An 18,517-nucleotide genomic window follows, 5' to 3' on the forward strand; every position below is an offset into this window, starting at 1 on the left:
TTAGTTGTGACAGAAAATATCTAGACATTATCAAATGTCCTTGGACAAAAATCATCCTGGTTGAGAACCACCATTTTAGATTTTTTAAAAAATCTTCACTGCTGTTATTTGCCCCCAGTTTACTTTTTATTCTTCAGTGACTGAATCAGTACATGGTAGACAGTAAGACAGAATTGTAAGACCAAGAAATGCATTTTCCTCTAATTCCCCATCTCCTTTTACAATTCCTTGTGTATGAGGAAAAATGTTTCTTTTTTAAAACTTAAGTTTTGTTTTTTTTTAAGTTTCATAACTTAAAAATGTAAAATAGGAGTTGGGAGTAGAAATTTCCTAATATTGAGAGAAGAAATGTCAATTTTAGTTTAATAAGATTCATGTTCTTTTTGGATGTGACTGTACATATTTTACACATATATATTGCCTGTCTGCATTCTAAAAGTAATTCAAATAAATTAAAATTGAACACTGTAAAATGTGTCCAAAACAGAAACCTGTTGAATATTGAAAAAAAGCAGGTATTTCCAGAAATCTTTAATGAAACTGTTGCTTTAGTTGAGCATTGTATTTAGTTCTGAGTGTCTGGACAGCAGAGAAGAAAAGGAAAAATCTTGAGTAAATGTTATGAAATAAGAGAGCTGACTTGATAGGACCCATAAAGTTGTATATTGTATTGTTATACAATACTTATTCTCTTATTCTTCTTTTTCCAAGATAAAGTGAAATCTTTTCGTGCAGCTCTACAAGAAGAAGAACAGGCCAGCAAGCAAATCAACCCGAAGAGACCCCGTGCCCTTTAAATTGGCATTTGCTGCTATAGGACCCCCAGAACCCTCAATACTGTAACATATGATAGTTCAGCTGTAAAGGCCGTTTGAAAGTTTGAAATTTTAAGTGTCTGTGGAAAGTGTCTTGTCCCTTCACCTGAATGACATTTCAGTTTTGTGAAACACAACTTTGTCTACAAAATGCTTCTAGCCCAGGAGGCACAACCAAGATTTGGGAATATTGAAGCATTTTATTTCATTTACCCAAATAGTGATTTACTTTTGGAGATCCTTGCCAATTTTATTTTCTATGTGATGAAGTAAGATTGTGGACTTAATCTGGAGGTGAATAGTAGGGGGAAGCCGCAGCATTTCCTTTTAACTCGGTTCAATTTTCGTAGCAAGACTGAACAGTTTTAAATCCTTTGCGTGCATGCATACCTCATCAGTGATTGTACATACCTTGCCCACTCCTAGAGACAGCTGTGCTCACCTCTTCCTGCTTTGTGCCTTGACTAAGGCTATTGACCCTAAAATTCTGAAGCACAGCCAAGATAAATTACATTCCTTATTTGTCATTGTAAATTTACCTTTATTGTGTGTACATTTTTACTGTATTTGAGACATTTTTTGTGTGTGACTAGTTAATTTTGCAGGATGTGCCATATCATTGAATGGAACTAAAGTCTGTGACAGTGGACATAGCTGCTGGACCACTCCATCTTATATGTAAAGAAATCTGGAATTATGATTTTAAAACCATATAACATGTGGATATAATTTTCTTAGCATTTTCTTTGTAAAGAACTAAAATATAATCTAGTTGGTGTATAATAAAAAGTAATGAAATTCTGAGAAGAGTTTTATCTTAGGGTAATACATATATATGCAGTGTGTGTTTTGGTGTGGTATTAACAAGACTAATAGTGCAATTTGACCCTTACCAATACCATTACTCTTAAGTTCAAGTGTCCATTTGCACCCCAAAATGTACCTTTTAAATGTACTGTTAAAGGAAATTGGCTTCTGATGCATGAACATTTACATGTACATTGAAAGTAGTCCATAATAGAATTGTTAGTTTAAGCCAAGTGTAGACAGTACATTACTCCCTTGAAAAAGAATTAAGCTAAAAAAAGAGTTGACTGCCTTAAAAGGCAGATCTTACCCAAGCTCTATCCATTACCTAATGTGTGATGTTTCACGATTATGTGGTGAGAGTCACCATATTGTCACCGATAAGCTGGTCTAGGGTATGCTACTTTTTAAATGGTGGCACTTATTTTTACAGGTTGCTACTCCAAGGAAAAAAGCTGGCCACTTTTCATGTAAATATTTTGTTAAAAGATTTCTATATCTCTCTAGGAGTTTTCCCTCTGTTCCTAGGAGTCCAGGAGTAGATTAACAACAAAAAATCTCCCAAGGATATCTTTCTTGTGTTGATTTACTCTAGGGAACTGCTAGCTCATTCATAGGAGCCAAAGGAAGCTATGAATAGAGAGTCACATGAGCCAGATTCCCAACTTCACTGTTCATAGAATTCAGAGGGTAGTTGTGGGAAATCCTAACACCATGTTGAAATGCTCCTCTGTAAACTTGAAATCTAGAACAAACGTAGATTTTGACGATGTGCTCATTAATAAATGAAGTCTATGGAATGAGTTTAGAGATAATTTTCTTCAATATAATCACCTTTGTTTTGGAAAGGACTCAGGTTTTCTTGCAGCTATAAGATATGTTCTATTTGTGTTTATTTCAAAGAGAAAAGGAAGAGTGGAGAACTGTTACTATTGACCTTACAGAGGCTGTTTAAAAGGTAGTTTTTGAGGCTAACCAACCTTCAAAGGGCAATAAAAAGAGGAGCTTGCTCATTTTAAAGCTCAATAGATTAGTCTTAATTTATTATGTAAATTACATGGGTACTATCTCTGGAAGGTCCCTTTATATCCAAATATGCTGCCTTATCCTATAATGGCTTTGTTCTGATCAGTAATCAAGGTATATACAAAATCAGTACTAGAAAAGATCTTGGTAGTATAATCCAGTCCTTTGGTTTTACACATAGGTAAAACAAAAGGCCAGAAAAGAGACTAAACTTCAGCAGAAGTTCCTAAGGAATAGAGGAAAAGCGGAATTAAATCTTAAAATTTTCCTGTAAGTATAGAGATGGTACAGGTGAACTTTGTAAAGTAAGCAGTTTTGTGATATTTTTAAAAAACCTACTCTTAAGTATATTTAATATTTATGTAACAAAAGTGGTTTGATGCAGCTATTTAAAGAATTTTTTGGATCTGGATTAAACATTCTTTACTTTCTCAGACTTGAAAGCTGATATCCCTATTAATAACTAGAACAAACATTTTAATAATATAGGAATGTTTTAATATATCACTTTAAAATCGGATTTCAAAATATCTGTCAAGGTAAACAACTTATCTTTCCTTATGTTTACTCAATGTACCTGTATTAAAATAATTTGGAAACACTTCTGTTAGGTATAAAGCAAGCCAAATATCAATGAAGATATTTTTATTTCCTTACATAAATAAAATAATCAGCTATTATAATTCTTTATTAAAATACATTAACACTTAGTATTATATCAATAATGGTTTAATAGTAGCTAATTAAGACTTGATTATGACATCTACTGAAAATCTAAACCAGATATTTTTAAAATAGCCTAAAACTAAGCATCATATTTATGAAAAAGTACTCAAAATTTTAATTGTCCAGAAGTCATATGAATACTGGGAACTTGTACTTGTGGGGGAAAGGTTAGCTGAATTTTGTTTTATGTGTTTTGAAGTTGAAGGTCAGATTTTAACTTTAAAGCCAGTTTTGATTTATAAAACCTTTAGAGATTTTGTTAACTTATGACTGTCTCCCCAAGAAAAATCATACAATCTTATCATTCATTTCACATTCTAGTTCAGCACCTTCATTTCAGAGGTAAGGAATCATGCCCAGAAGTAATATGTCTGGCACTACGTGATCTCAGTAGCTGACTTAGGCTTACCCAGAACCCTGGTGTAGCCTATGATGTTACAGGATAGCTCAAGGGGTAGGCAATGATAGAAGTTGTATAGGATAAACAGAATGAGAGAAAACAAACATTTTAAGGAGCAGTTGTTTTACTATACACATGAATAACAAGAAGAAATGGCATGGGTATATGGGACTAAGTTAAGCATATTTTAATTTTTACACCTGAGTGACATAGGCCTAAAGAGCTGAAGACCTAGAGATCCTCACAATAATATATAACATGAAAAATAGGAAAGTAACATCTTTATACAATAACCTGTTAGAAATGATAAGTTTGAGTGTAAAGTTGTGCGTGTCTGCGGCTCTTAAACTTGAAGATTATGTTCAGATTGGACCTTGCCCTATGTTAGATATTAAAAACAAACCAAAATCAAAACAACTTTGGTACTTAAATGGACATAACTACCTTAAAAATTCAGAGTAATAAGTGTTGACAACAGCAATATTAAATCAAAAATAGTCAAGCACAGTGTCCCAGTGCAGGAAAAACATATTTCATCTTCTCAAATCATTAAAAAGATATAATTCCAGTTTCGTTTCTTGAGTTTGAAAATTCTATTTTCCAGATACCTAAGAAAAATGGATACCTTCTGCATTGAATCCATGTAGCAATCTGAAAAAAGAAACCAAATTCAATTATTGAAAAGCTAACTTGTAGCACATGGCAGTGCATATAGTTCTCACACCATAAATTTTAAAATATGAAAACATCAGCAAACCTATGAAGCCCACCCACACCTCACACTAGTCATTAAAGAAACTTCCTCAACTAAACATTGGTTTAAACCACATCTTTTTGGTACTTTTTTATCATAGCCTATATATCTTAAGATGAATTTGACTAAAATTGCCTTAGACCTCCACTATCCCAGACTTAAGAAATCATTGGCATTTGTTTCATTTCAACATGATAAGTGAACAAGAGCTATCTGGAATGAGAAGACAGATGAATAACTAATCTTACATATATGTCCATGCTTCCTCTCTGAGCCATTACCAGAGTTCAAATTAAGTATTTACATGTTTTTCTCTGGATACCTACCTATGTACTTAATCAGATCCTAGTTAGCAAACTGCACATGCTTAATTATCTTGAAGAAAGTTTGTGAGAATGAAGAAAATACGATGAAATATTTTTATTTAGACCTGAGGTTATTTCCAGTTTGGCCTGTAGAAACAGGTCAGGATGTATTAAAATGTCTAAAAAAGTGAGATATCGGTACTTATAGGATTAACATCTAATTAAAACTTCAGTGGTATTACTAACCCGCCAATATAAAATATGAACCCATTTGTCTTAGTTACATAGAAATGTGTTTAGAAAAATCAAACCAATGACTTTTGTTAATAATCTACTTTTTATTCAGCCCTTAGAATATGGAAGCCTTAAAAATGAATTGGTTAAGAGGCAAAAACTGTGCAGTATGGGATGGTTTATTAGGAAATCAAATTGTTAGTGATTAAAAACGGTGAGTACAGATTAATAATTACCTGGGTAATTTAAGCCTGACTCTGTTTTCATGAGCCTTACTTGTTTAATTCAAGAAAAACAAATTTTAGTGTACATTGCCCAGATGATTATGACACCCTTTAGGTGTGCAGAACTTGCCTCAGTCTACAAAGTAAGTATGTTACTAAACCAGCTAGAAATGATAACCAGATATGATTGTAACTGATTCTTTCATGGTTAGTCTATTTAATAATAGCTATTCTCAATAAAGAAAGAATGAACTCCAACTACATGTATTATGATCCTTCTACCTTACAGGCTACTTGAAGAGACAAACTGTTAAGACTATGAATGGGAGTTGGGGAAGGGAGCTGGAGAGGAGGAGCACACACACCACAACACACATTGACACAGAGGCTATCTCCAGGCTAGGACTGTTATTTACTACTGTTCTTAAAATGTTCATTCTGCTGCAGCTAACTAGCCTCTATCTTCTACACCAAATACTATTCCATGCCATGGAAGTGCTATGCAATAACTCCCAGGTAGCACCTTATACTGCTTGAAAGCCTTTAAATCTCTAATCTGAAGGTGTCACAGTAAAGAAATGTAAACATTTAAGAAAAGAAAAATGTAATTACCTGATGAAGTCATCTATGTCCATGGAACGGGCCCGCTTGTCACTAAAACCTGTGCTGGTTAGGATTTGCTGTATTTTATCTGCTATGCTGAAATCTTCTGGTATTATCTATCAATATAAGATTCGTAATAAATGAACAACATATCTTTAATGAAGTCACCTCGACTCTTTTTTTTAGCTCAGTAAGTCAAAATAGTCATCATCCATCTGTTCACGACAGTTTAGAAAACCTATATGTGCAGATAAGACTTGGATCTCTAATTTGTTAAGTGGCTGATCTTTTAGCACATACCAAATGCTCAGAAGATCTTGAATGAGTTAATGTATATTGCCCTTTTTCTTAAAATTTCTAAAATAGTTATCAGTTTCAGGCTTCACAAAGTACTTCATAGCATAAAATAATTAGATCTGTAAACTAGATTTTAAAGCAATTGTTACTCCTTTAACACATTTTCTTGGCACAAATCTCATTTTACCAGCTAATTTTTCTCAAAGAGGACTTCTCCAACCCATGAGAATGTTAAATATATCATACTTGACATCTTTCAAAGATTTTTTTTAATCCAGCTTAATATTTTCTAAGGCAGATATTTAATGAGTTTGTTCATAAAAGAAAATGGAGGTAGCAATGTGGTACATTAAACTACGTAAGATCTGAATCCAAAAATAAAAAGGAAATTTGCTTTTATCTGCTCTTTAATTAATTTAAAAGAAAAGTTATCAAACATTACATAGTCATTCTATACAGGTATATGTATGTGGTCACAGACAAAATCAGTTAAAGAAAATGTTGCACAAGTTAAGGGGCATGAGGTTCACAACTGGAAATCTGCTATTCAGTCTATATTCTAATTATTTTCAATTTCTGGGTATTAAAGTTACTAAGAAATGGTAACTTTATAATTGCTATATGAGCAACAAACAAGAAGGGATAGTCACAATTATTTCAAGCTATGCAAGCTATACAAGCCTAAACCTTTCAGGAAATTATGACTCAGTTGAATCTGGCTCAATAAAGTAAACAGAGTGAAGTAATGAAGGCTGCTCATATCTGTTGCACAGGATATACATCAGCACTGACCTGTTAGAGTTAAAGCTGTGTTAGTTATATATTACATGCTGTCTTTTAAGGATCTTATGGAATGTACAAAATGAATTTTGTAATGATAGATGAAAAAGGAATGGACATTTTAAAACAAATTGAAAGCACAGAGAAATGTTCTGCTTACAGTATTATGGATCGAACAGTGAATTCGGTAGTTTTTTTCCAACAGCTGCTGTACTGCACTTGACCTGTAGCATAAATAAATGACATCACTATTATTATTCCAAAATGAGAGATTATCAATAATTTCCTTTCAGTTTAAGATTAAATCTATGTTTTATATGGCAAAATTAAGAAACTAAAAAATGTATTTAATATTTACACTTACAAAATGATCACACTACGTAGTTATGTTTAAAAGTCCTAATGAACATCTCAAATTTTAAAGAAATTCTAGACTCCACAAAACATCACCTCAAAAAAAAAAAAAGCTAAAATTAAGGCTTTCATCTTCTTTCGCCCTTAGTACCCAAATGCTATTATATTTTTCCAAGTTAATAAAACTGCACAAATCTTAAATGTGGCAGGGGTCCATCATTCCTCCATTTTTCCAAAGAAAAATTAGGCAGTTGTGTGATCAACTTTTTTTTCTTTTTACCAAAAAATTTGATCTAACTCCCAACTCCAGGAACTTAGCACAGTATCTGGAACTCTGGTCCTTCATGCATTTTAGATTAGTGAAATACTTACTTAAATGCAGCAGACAGTGTCTTGTTTTTCCTAACAAAGGTGATCCTTACTAGGCCATCCCATTCCTGAAATAGAAGATGGATATTTCCTTAAAAATATCAAACTTTCCTAGGCCTGCTAGGTATTATTTTGTCTTTTAATACATAAAAATGAAAGGAACCTTCTGTAGTGATGAAAATGTTCTGTATCTTGATCTGGCTGACACATATGCAGAAGTAAGATGTATACCTTTTTGAACTTGTGTATACCTCACTGGAGTATTTTATCCTCACTTTAAAAATTTTTTAAATTTTTCTAATTTTAAAAATTAGAAAAAATATATAACTGTTCCACATCTAAACAAAGAACAATATGGCATTTTGGCATCTAAGCGTCATTTTTAAAAAACATGATTCAAAACAGGTTAGAATATATCCTTTACAGTACACCTTGAAGGAGTAACTGACAAGCCACTCCATTTACCTCCAGTTATTGACCACACAAGCAATTGTTTGATCCAAAGTGATTGCACTAAGGTAGCAAGCATATCAAGTGACCTGGCTTTCCTGTCTTTAAATCGCAAAAATAGAATTTTGATTAAAAAGTATTACCCATAATATTACTCTTAACAGTTACTTTCATTTTATTGTTTTCCATGTCTTATTCAAATAGAGATGTTTTCCACAGCTATTATCTTCAGCAAAATGCAGTGGCATTCTAATCTCTTTACCTTTTGCAAACATTTTCCACGCTTTTTTTGTGGTCTTCATAACTATCTTGAGTCAAATTATTCCACCTTTTCCATCAAGGGATGTATCATAATTAATATTTTCCTGTTAGGACATTTAAGTTGACTCAGTACTTCTCTGGTCCTATAGGTATACATCTTCCAGCATGGACTTTCTTTCTCCTTTATTGAATGACCCAGTATTTTAATCTCACCTGAAAATTGATAGGTGGTGGTGGATTCTTAGGTTCAAGTCTTACAACACTGGATTCCACCTTGGGTGGTGGTCTGAAGTTATTCTTTCCAACCTGTTAATTATAAAGTGTTTAAGTAGTCCTCTCAAAAATATAAATTAGTAATCAAATATGTTCTCATAGAAGGCACAGCTAGATGATCAAGGATGAGTTAAGTCACATTATTTCAATAATAGTTACTTACTTTCATCAGATGGTCCACACGTGCTAACAGTTGTGTATTAATTGAGAGTCTACAGTATAACTTATCTCCAGGTTTTGCAACCAGTCGGAGAGCAAATTCTCTTTGAAACATAAGTATAGCACATCTGAAAAGACAGCAGAAAGGAATAAGAAAAATGGTCACTTTATTAATTTATTTGAACTTTAATAGATTTTCTTGGCCAGGAAATAGAGCAAAGCAGTATCTATGGTTCATGGCAATTAGTCCACCAGGTTAGAAGGTAGAACACTTAGCTTTATTACCACAAAATGATCCAGTTAGCCTTTTAATTTTATAATGGCTGCACTTCTCATCCCTTCCAAATGCAACTCCTCAATGATCAGATGAGAAAGTATTTCAGATCAACACTAGTCTATCACCCTTTCTAGGAAGACAAAACCAAACCAAAAGTGGCTCAGTAGACAAACTATATTCACGGGGTAGCTAACACCCTTATGGTAGAGCTGAGGTAAGACAGGTAGGTTGCGAAATCAGGGTCCCGATTTAACAGGTTAAGAAACATGGACTTTTTATTCAAGAAATGGAGAGGTTTTTGGAGGAAGCTTGAACAGATCATCTTTAAAGCTGGTTTCAACTTTCAAACTTTTTTGATCACACGTTGCACTAAAAAAAAATCTGACATTGTAACCCAGGCCACAAATATCTCTATGTATATGTTTATGTAACTCAAACAAAACTTTTATAAAGCTATAATCAGTAGGACCACAGGCAATGTATGCCCACTGACACATTCTATTCAATGTCATGACTTACTGACATTCTATTCTATTCCATTTTTAAAAAATGACAGTCGTGACTCATTAAATTTATTTTATAACCACTAAGGGGTTTTTGACTTGAAGTTTGAAAATCATTGTTATAGAATGTACTAGAAGCAACTTAGATGGCCACTACAATTGTCTAGACATAAGGTAATAAGAGGTCTAACCTGAGCTAATGGCAAGAGGATGAGAAAATAAGGAAAGGTCCTTTGGTCTCAGAAGCAGAACTAACTTACAGTATACCTCCCCCAAGTAACTGTCAATTGAAAAAAGAAAAGAGAGTAAAATCTCCACGAAAATCGGTATTTTCTACAAAACAAATTGTCCAGTACTTTTTCAACTGAATTAACTTTAATCTTTGGCTGTCTGTGTTTGTGGTCTAAACTGTCAGTCTAAGATTTGGCAGTAATTTTGGTGTTTGTCAACAAACCTGAAAAAAGGTCGGTGCAGCAACAGCTTGAAGACAAAAGGAGAAGAGATCTGTAAGAGAATTAACTAGTTATTTCTGGGAAAGACACACCAGAGAAACATTTAGTATAATGTTAAAAACATACCTGATAAGGCAAATTTGCCACACAAGCATCAAAGAATGGCAAATCTGTTTTCAACACATCACCCACCATTACTTGAAGTTTGCTGGCCAGAGGCCTGATAATAAGAAAAAAGTAATTAGAATAATATTCTTTTATGAGATTGAACTGCACTTTAATTCTGTTATGAATACTCACGTGCCCTGAACTCTTTTATGAAGTTCTGCTACTAGCCTTGGGTCAAGTTCACAGGCAATTACCTAAATTAAAAAAAAAAATTAGGGTAATTATGGAGTATAAAACTTTGATCTCAACAGTAATTCTTATGTGATTTGTATGAATTAAATCTCTTTTTCCCAATTCTACCATCAATATTCCTTTAATTATTCTCTACAATTTCGAACAAGAAACATCACCCAGAAAAGTGGACAACGAGATTACATGAGAGTTCTACCTAAATGACTGACAGAATTATCATGCTCGTCTGGCTTCATGGTTTATAACTGCACAGATGAAAAAGAAACAAAATGTCTGGGTAGTAAACATTCTTAGAAGCATACACGACAACCACCCCAAGAATGAGTATATCATTTTTCTCATCTATTAAGTCCAGAATACATAGCATTGATAACTTCTCAAGTAAAGAAAAGGGATACCAGATAAGGCTGAAATTGTCTTTTAAATTCAATATCAGCTGAGGTTTTAATTACTCCCAGGAAGACCATGTCTACAGAGTAGACATAGGTCCTACTTAGTCCGTTTGGCTCCTGGATCCTCTCTCAGCTTTCTCTGTACCCTGTAGGGTGATGCAGTCCAGCTCCCTCACCCTCTGACTTCTGGTAGGAATTTGTCAATGAAAGGTTCCAGCATTATAGGGTGCAAGGGTAGAAGCTGTAAATTTCCTAATGCTTGCCCATGCCTTGCAGATGTTCTAGCAGTGGCTGTGTTCCCCTCTTCAATGGCTCCATAACACAGTTCCCTCTTCTTATCACTTGAGGCTGTAGATGGCAACTGTTATCTGCTGTTGCTAGTCCCTGGGTGTTTCACTAATGCTTACTGGTTCCCTTTAACTCCATTCCCACATTTTGTCAATAGTCTCCATTAAACTTTCTTCAGATAAGTTCTTTAAAATGTGCTGCCTACTTCCACCAGAGGACACAACAATGGTTCCATTTAATTAGAAACTGGGTCATCCAAAAGACAAAGACAGTACTATCAGCAGCCAGGTGACACCCCAGTCTCTGAAGCCTATGCTCCAACTCTTCATATCTCCTCTTCCAAAGTTCTAGGTTCCAATATCTCCAACCTCCTTACTTTATTTCCCCGAGCCTCGAGGTGGTAGCTGCTCTTTGGAATTACTTTTCTTGGGTTACCTCAATGTTCTCATTTCATTCTTCTAGTTCTGTAACAATCATGTAATCAGTTCCCTATACTACTTTCCCTGTATTGAAATGTCTAATGTGATTTGTTTTCCTAATATAGCTCATATTTTTTCTTTTAATCCATTTTTAAAAATTGAGATATAATTAACATATAACATTAGTTTCAGTTGTACAACATAATAATAATATATGTGTATACGCTGCAAGATGTCTATCCAGCACTACAGTTACAAAATTTTTTGTCTTGTGATAACTTTTAAGATCTACTCTCTTAGCAAGCTTTAAACATACAGTAGAGTTTTGTTAACTATAGTCACCATGGTGTCCATTACATTCTCGGGACTTCTTTATTATAACTGGAAGTTTGTACCTTTTGACCACCTTCACTGATTTCACCCATATTTTCTAAGACAAAGTTTCTAGCAAAGGATCAAGAGTAACTGTTAAAATAATAGCAATTAATTAAAAGATTTATATGGGTAAACCACCTGAGCTTACTCATGTAGTCATTTCTAATTCTAAACACTAAATATTCTTTTTACCTTTTTTGCCTTTTCTAGCAACTTAACAGTCATATTGCCAGTTCCAGGTCCAACTTCCAGCACCACATCAGTTGGTCTTAAGGCAGCCTATAAGCAAACACAACCACTTCAGCTTCACTGGCACATCTCAATACATAATTTAACTTACACCTGAACAGCTTTGCTCAAAAGCACTCAATTAAGAGATTTTATACTTATTTCATTTTTAGGAGATTCATTCATGATCTATGTGCTTAACTAATTTATTCCATTAACATTTGCAAGTGGAAATGTAACATCTCTCCTAACTTGGGACAATAATTAGAAGTCAGAAAATTTTAGGAGTCAGAAAAGCAGGAGAGCAGTTCTGGGATTGGCATTTACTTTCTACCTTGGAAATGATTCTGATAGCATCTTATTAACAACTTTGTTATCGATAAGTTCAAACTGGAAAATAACGACCTTGTTGAGAACCATAGTGTGTTGTACCAGAATTCTTCAATTCTCAACCCATGTATGGTTTTAGGAATGCAGGAATACCTAGAAATTGTAAGTAAAAGTGGGTGTTTGTATGCATACAGCTGCGTTATTTTGGGTCCCCAGCTTTCATCAGATGCTCAGAGGAATCCATGAGCCAAAAAGGTTAAAAATCCTCATTTTGCCAACAACAGGAAGTCAAGGTGAGATCCTTTGACTATGTAAAGCTCTTTCTACAGCTCCAGGATGCGTTCTTTGTAGCCATGAAAGTAATCTGCACCACCTACATTTCATGTCCTAGCACCCAATCATCGGTAACAATAAGAGACCACGCAGGAAGAATACTCTAAAGAGTTTATATGTGGAGCTGGATTGTACCATACAAGTTTCTCGGGGCGAACAAACTTTCTATGATGTCTGTTTAGACATTATCTTTAGGCTCTGGAGTAAATAAAAACTAACAGTCATAGACAGTGCCTAGATAAAGTGATTTTGAATAGAATAATCATCTAGAATTGAACAAATGTCCAGCTATAAAGTAAATAATTTATAGAAAGAAAAAGGATTTGGAGCCAGTAGAAACCCAGACCCACAGAATAAAGCAAATCATGCAGAAGACAAGCTTGTGAATCCTAGACAATTCTTCAATTCATTCAACAATTATTTATAGAGCATCTATTTTGTGCCAGGCCTCCTCTCTGCGCTTAAATATCCCTAAGAATAAAATAAATAACCCAAGAACTACCTTTCCTCTTTCACACCCACCTTCTCAATAATGCTGTTAACAATGAGAGGATTTTTCAAAATGTGCTGCCCAATCCCCGTGTTGAACATGAGTCCTGAAAGAAACAAGAAACAGCTTTAATTTCCCAACTGAAATTAGATAGTAGACCGTTCCGGAGCAGAAAACAGGTTGGTGAGCGGAAGATACCTGCTCCAACAAGCGGCACCAAATATCATGTTTCGAGCCGAAACCCACACTCTGTTTAACTCAATCCCTTTGGTGGACAGGAACCCAGAGGCAGCGCGCTGGGCCTGCAGCCGGCGCCCCAGGAACCTCTGGCTTGCGCGCTGAGCGCGGGCCCGGCCAACCTCACTGCCCCAGCCCAGACCTCGGTCTTGCCGGAAGACTCGACTCGACCCGACCCCAGCTCCCTCCTGGCTGTCCCCACCTCCCGCGCTCTTCAGGTCCCGGCGCAGTTCCTGGCGCGCGCGGCGGCGACCGCTCGCCCCTGACTTGATCTTCGGCATCTCTGAAGGCAGCGGGCCCACAAGGCCCACGAAGTCAGCGAGGACCAAAGCCGGCTACCCGGAGTCACCGCACCACGTGGGAACCTCCGCCCGCAACTTCCACTGTACTCCCGGCTACGAGGGAGAGGGGCGAGGACCCGTCACACCCCGTTCGCTCTGGGCTCCGCCTCCAGAAAGGGGCCAACTTTGGAGCCCAGTAACCGCGGGAAATCGTAGTCGCGAGCTAGAGAGAAGTCTAACCTCGCGAGCCTACAGATCCCGGAAGGCACCGCGCTACCGATTCTGGCAGTTTGGATTGGCTAGTTTAGAATGGGGGCGGAGCCTGTCGTGCCTGTGCCCACCCCGTTGGTTCAACAGGTTTCGGTGGAGATTGATGTTATGTAATGTGATTAGGCTTTGTGGATGCTGTGTCAGGCCGGGTTCCAGGATCGCTGAAGTCCAGAAAAGGTTTCTTTCTGTCACGTGCTTCGCTCCTGTTTCCTAGCAGTTTTGGGGTGGGAAACCCAGCACCTTGGGATGAGGAGTTTGCTCCTTTGGGGGAGTGTTCCCCTTCTGGCGTTGTGGAAAGGAACTCCAAGAGTACAGTAAGTGTCTAGTGCCACTAGGGCTACTAGTTGCCTCGCTTCCTTTTATGCCCTGTTATTCATTTCCCAAACGTTTACTGTGCTCTAGTTAGGTATTAAACACTGCCGGGTGCTGGAGATTCAAAGTTAAATAGTTTATTCCACAGTTTATGTCAGTGTGAAGAAAACAGTAAAGCAAAGGAGAAAGAGATCCACGTGGAGGGTGGGAGAGGCTATTTTAAGTAGCATGGGAGACAAAAAGTCCAAAACTCAGTAAATGTGGTAATTGGTATGCATTGGGTATTATGGTAGGACAACGTATCCAACTATAAGCTCCATGAGTACGAGGTCCATGTCACTTTTGCCTGCCAGTGTATTGGCTTTCAGTTTTTAATGTTTCTGTATGTACCCAATTTCCTTGAAGAAACAGTTTTTTTTCTGTCATTAACAAAGATGACTTTTCCCTGTACAATTTGTGTGTGCATTTCCAAGCCTTGGTCTTTCTTTGCTGTTGTTTTAACTCAGGCAAAAACTTGTATACCCTAGTAGCATCTTCTACCACCTAGTTCATTCCATTACTCATCATTATATTCCACAATTCTGGAGAATCTAGTGTGCCAGCCACTGTATCAGATGTTAGGAATAAAAAGGTTAACATGACATGATCCCTGCTTTTAAAGAATTATCAAGAGTGGGAGACAAATAATTGCAATAATAACACCATTTGCTGATCAGTTATGTCCCAGGTACTTTAAGTACATTATGTCATTTAACCTTTCCAAACAGTTCTCTGAAATATGTCTTATCATTATATCCATTTACAGATGAGCAAACTGGAGAATAAAAATGTTTAATATCTTGCTGAACATCACACAGTAAAAATGATAGCCTCATCTTGAATGTAGGTGTATATTCCAAAGACTGTGTGTTTTAAAAGAGGAATAGCTATGACCATAGCACTATGACTAATATTTGAGGAAACTGGGGAACATTTTCAAAATCTAATATTTGAGCTGAGTCTTTAAAGGACAAACAAAAGTTAGCCAGAAAAGGTTGGGGATTCAAAGAGGATGGCATTAACAAAGCCAAGATATAAAGATGTTTACGGAAGAAAAAGAAACTTGGTATAGCTGAGGACTAAATAGGTAAGGTAAATAGGGATTTATTGTGAAAGGGCTAAGATGTATGCTAAGGAGCAAGGGTGGTCACTGAGGAATGGTAACCATTTTGCTGTCACTGCTCCTGTCTAGGTTTGAGAGCTGCTGGGAATCACACAACAGTGAAGATAGGAGGCATTAATAGACCACATTTAGCTGAATTCTGAACCCTGCACAGCCTCTCTTCTTGAATTCCCTCTAACCTTCCTCTCCCATTCTCCATAAAGTTCTTCAAACCTTAATTCTTCTCAGTCCTCCTTCCTTGCCACCTCCCCAGCTCCTCCTCAGAAGACCTTGCCTTTTAGTTTACAGAAGGCATCTCAGCCATACTCATCTTCTTGGGTCACTGTTCTGCATACTGGGGATCGGAGCCATACTCATCTTCTTGGGTCACTGTTCTGCACACTGGGGATACAGCGATGAGCAAAGCAAAGTGGAGCTAATAATCTAGTCAGGTAAAACATTATGTCAAGAGGTGATAAGTATGAAGAAAAAGTAGAGGAGAAAGATCAAGAGCGTGAGTGTGAGAGGCTATTTTATGTAGCATAGGAGGCAATAAGAATGGAAACCAAATGATAATTTTCTTTTGGAATAATATAACAAGACCTGGCTAGAAGAGTTGTCATATTTTAAGCCATATAAACTAAAAGAATGAAGTGAATGTGCACATTTAGCTTAGCTAGAGACTAAATTGGTGTTTGCTAGCTGTGAACCTTGAGCCAATTGCATCAGATATACTAGGACAGGTGTTATGGGCTAAATTGTTCCCTCCTTCCCCAAATTCCTATGTTGAAGCCCTAATCTCTATATTTGGAAATAGGGCTTTTAAAGAGGTGACTATTAAAATGAGGCCTTCAGGGTGTGACCTGAATTCAATCTGACTGCTGTCCTCATAAAAGGATAAAATTTGGACATACCAGGAGACACAAGGATGTGTGTGCACACTGTGAGAAGGCGACCACCTGCAAACTAAGAAGAGAGGCCTTAGGAGAAACCAGCCCTGCCGACACCTTGATCTTGGACTTCTGGCCCCCAGAACTATTAAAGAACACATTTCTGTCATTTAAGCCACCCAATCTGGGGTATTTTGGTTTTTTTTATGGCAACCCTAGCAAACTAATATAGCATTAATGAGAATTCCCATTCCCAAGCCCCACTCTAAACATTCTGGATCAGAATAGGTTTGGGCCCTGGCAAATAGATTTTATCAGAACTTCTAGGAGATTCCGATGCACACTAAAGGTGGGGATTCACTACTTTTTGCACTAAAATAATGGTTGAAGAATTTCTACAGGAATGAAAATATATGGGGAAAGCTACCATCATCAATACACAGTAATCGTTCAAATAATTGGGATCACTTAGTATTCTGGCCAAATTTCATCCATTTTTTTTTTTTCTGTTAGTTCCAAGGCATCATTCAGAAGTGAGATAATATTGGATGCAACATGGATCCCCTGAGTCCTAGGGAATTGTGTGATGCTGAGATATGAGCTGCATTAAAGAAATGAGCTTTGGAAATTTATGCTGGAATGTATTGGTTATCTTTGCAGCTATGAATGGCTTTGTAATTATAAAAAATAATTTCATGCTTCTCTGGTTCATGTTTATATCCTTTGTTAATTAAAAATAATTATTTTTCTCAATTTGTGTGTGCATAATTGATTCATTGACGTTCTTATAGTTTTTTGTTAGTAAAATGTTTTGAAAAAGAATTATAATAGCATTTGCTCTTGTAGAAGATGCTTATTTACATTCACAGCATATTTTAAATGATAACATTTTAAATGTGCAGAGAATATAATAAAGAATAAAAATATAATGTGAGCATTTTATTGTAAAAAATATAGTTTCTTGTAACTTTTAATGTATTCAAAAGTGATAAAACAATGTTTGAATTTCATACTTTTGACAGAGTCAGCACTGAAATATTATGTTCCTTTGAAAGGAATATAATTCACCTGAACGAGATTAAACAAAAATGAAATTGAAATCTAATTAATATCAAACTGTTTGATTTGATTAGAACAATGAAACATTATTGTGATGATATCCAAATCTAAATGCTAAAATGAAATGCTGCCTCACAAAGCTTGACAGTTTCAGAGTACCTAGAGATTTATTTTCCACTGTACTGTCTATTAACAGAAAATTTTGATGAAATTTGGCTGAAGGAAATAATGTACCTTGAATACTATGAGCAAGATTCTTCCATAGACATGTTCTGATATTTTCAGATCATAAATTTATGTCCAAAGTAACAACGACAGAAATGTAGTAAGTAAAACTAACTTTATTTTCCCTTTCTATGCATTTCCTGGGCCTCAAACATAGGACAACTACATTATAAACAAAACAAGAAAACAAACTTGCAAAGATCTTGAAAAACAAAGTAGAAAGAAATGAAAAATTTACCTGTGATCTCCCTATGCTGGAATAATGTCTATGAACATTTTGACATGTTTTATTGTTTTAGCAATATGTATTTCTAAATAGTTGAAGTAATACAACTTACTTTTCTTTTTCATAAAATACAGGAAAATAAAAAGCATTTTTCCAAGTTATACAGTCTTGATGACCAACATTGAAAGCTGCTACAGAAGACTTCACCTTGTGAATGCATAAGAATTTACTAAATCATTTTTATACCATTGTTGTAAAAAATAAAGCCATACACATTTTAGTGCATACATGAAAGATATTTTCTATGCTTTGGATTATTTCCCTAGTGTAGATTTCCAAGAATATAATTATTTAGGCAAACTCTGTGAACATTTTAGTCCCTGGATCTACATATTGACAAATTATTTTCCAAAAACAGTTGAATCAATTTTCATTTTTGTAGTATATGAAAAAAATGCCAATTTCACCTAAAAAAATAAATAGTACAGAGTATTCTTATGTACCCTTTTCCAAACTAGAAATAGTTTTATTATTTCTTCTTGTTTATTAAAATAATACTTAACCATTACAAAAACTAGATAATATAACAAGA

The 18,517-nt window shown here is 35.6% G+C and overlaps 2 protein-coding genes and 1 long non-coding RNA gene across 5 annotated transcripts in view; 2 read left to right on the plus strand and 1 right to left on the minus strand.

Moving 5' to 3' along the window:
* Positions 1-2,426, plus strand: part of KIF2A (kinesin family member 2A) — a 60,615-nt gene extending 58,189 nt beyond the window's left edge. For 2 of the 3 annotated variants that reach the window (XM_039870003.1, XM_039870001.1), the window contains one exon: positions 712-2,426. In XM_039870003.1, the coding sequence (XP_039725937.1) occupies positions 712-797 (86 nt within the window). In that variant the 3' untranslated portion in view covers positions 798-2,426. The remainder of the gene's footprint in view (positions 1-711) is intronic. The other variant, XM_039870002.1, reaches the window with a different exon arrangement.
* Positions 2,427-3,880: 1,454 nt separating this feature from the next.
* On the minus strand, positions 3,881-14,039 carry DIMT1 (DIM1 rRNA methyltransferase and ribosome maturation factor). The gene is made up of 12 exons (XM_039870005.1): positions 13,724-14,039; positions 13,317-13,390; positions 12,096-12,182; positions 10,370-10,431; positions 10,196-10,289; positions 10,072-10,121; positions 8,842-8,965; positions 8,619-8,711; positions 7,698-7,762; positions 7,132-7,195; positions 5,904-6,010; positions 3,881-4,425 (listed from the first exon to the last, which is right to left on the minus strand). The coding sequence occupies exons 1-12, from the start codon at positions 13,800-13,802 to the stop codon at positions 4,383-4,385; spliced, it is 942 nt and encodes a 313-aa protein (XP_039725939.1). The 5' UTR covers positions 13,803-14,039; the 3' UTR covers positions 3,881-4,382.
* Positions 14,040-14,109: 70 nt separating this feature from the next.
* Positions 14,110-17,168, plus strand: LOC120608219 (uncharacterized). The gene is made up of 2 exons (XR_005654340.1): positions 14,110-14,386; positions 16,929-17,168. It is a non-coding gene; the product is annotated as an uncharacterized LOC120608219 (long non-coding RNA).
* Positions 17,169-18,517: the final 1,349 nt, after the last annotated feature.

This window comes from Pteropus medius, unplaced genomic scaffold (assembly GCF_902729225.1).
Source record: "Pteropus medius unplaced genomic scaffold, Ma_sr-lr_union100, whole genome shotgun sequence".
NCBI classification, from domain to species: Eukaryota; Metazoa; Chordata; class Mammalia; order Chiroptera; family Pteropodidae; genus Pteropus; species Pteropus medius.

Bases quoted from the DNA above. Each gene is read 5' to 3' on its own strand.
- DIMT1 (XM_039870005.1), bottom strand. From the start codon at position 13,802: ATGCCGAAGATCAAGTCAGGGGCGAGCGGTCGCCGCCGCGCGCGCCAG. The intron at 10,432-12,095 runs GTAAAAAGAATA...TTTTTAATTTAG, and splicing joins TGCTAGAAAAGGCAAAAAAG to GTAATTGCCTGTGAACTTGA. The intron at 7,196-7,697 runs GTAAGTATTTCA...TTTATGCTACAG, and splicing joins ACACTGTCTGCTGCATTTAA to GTCAAGTGCAGTACAGCAGC.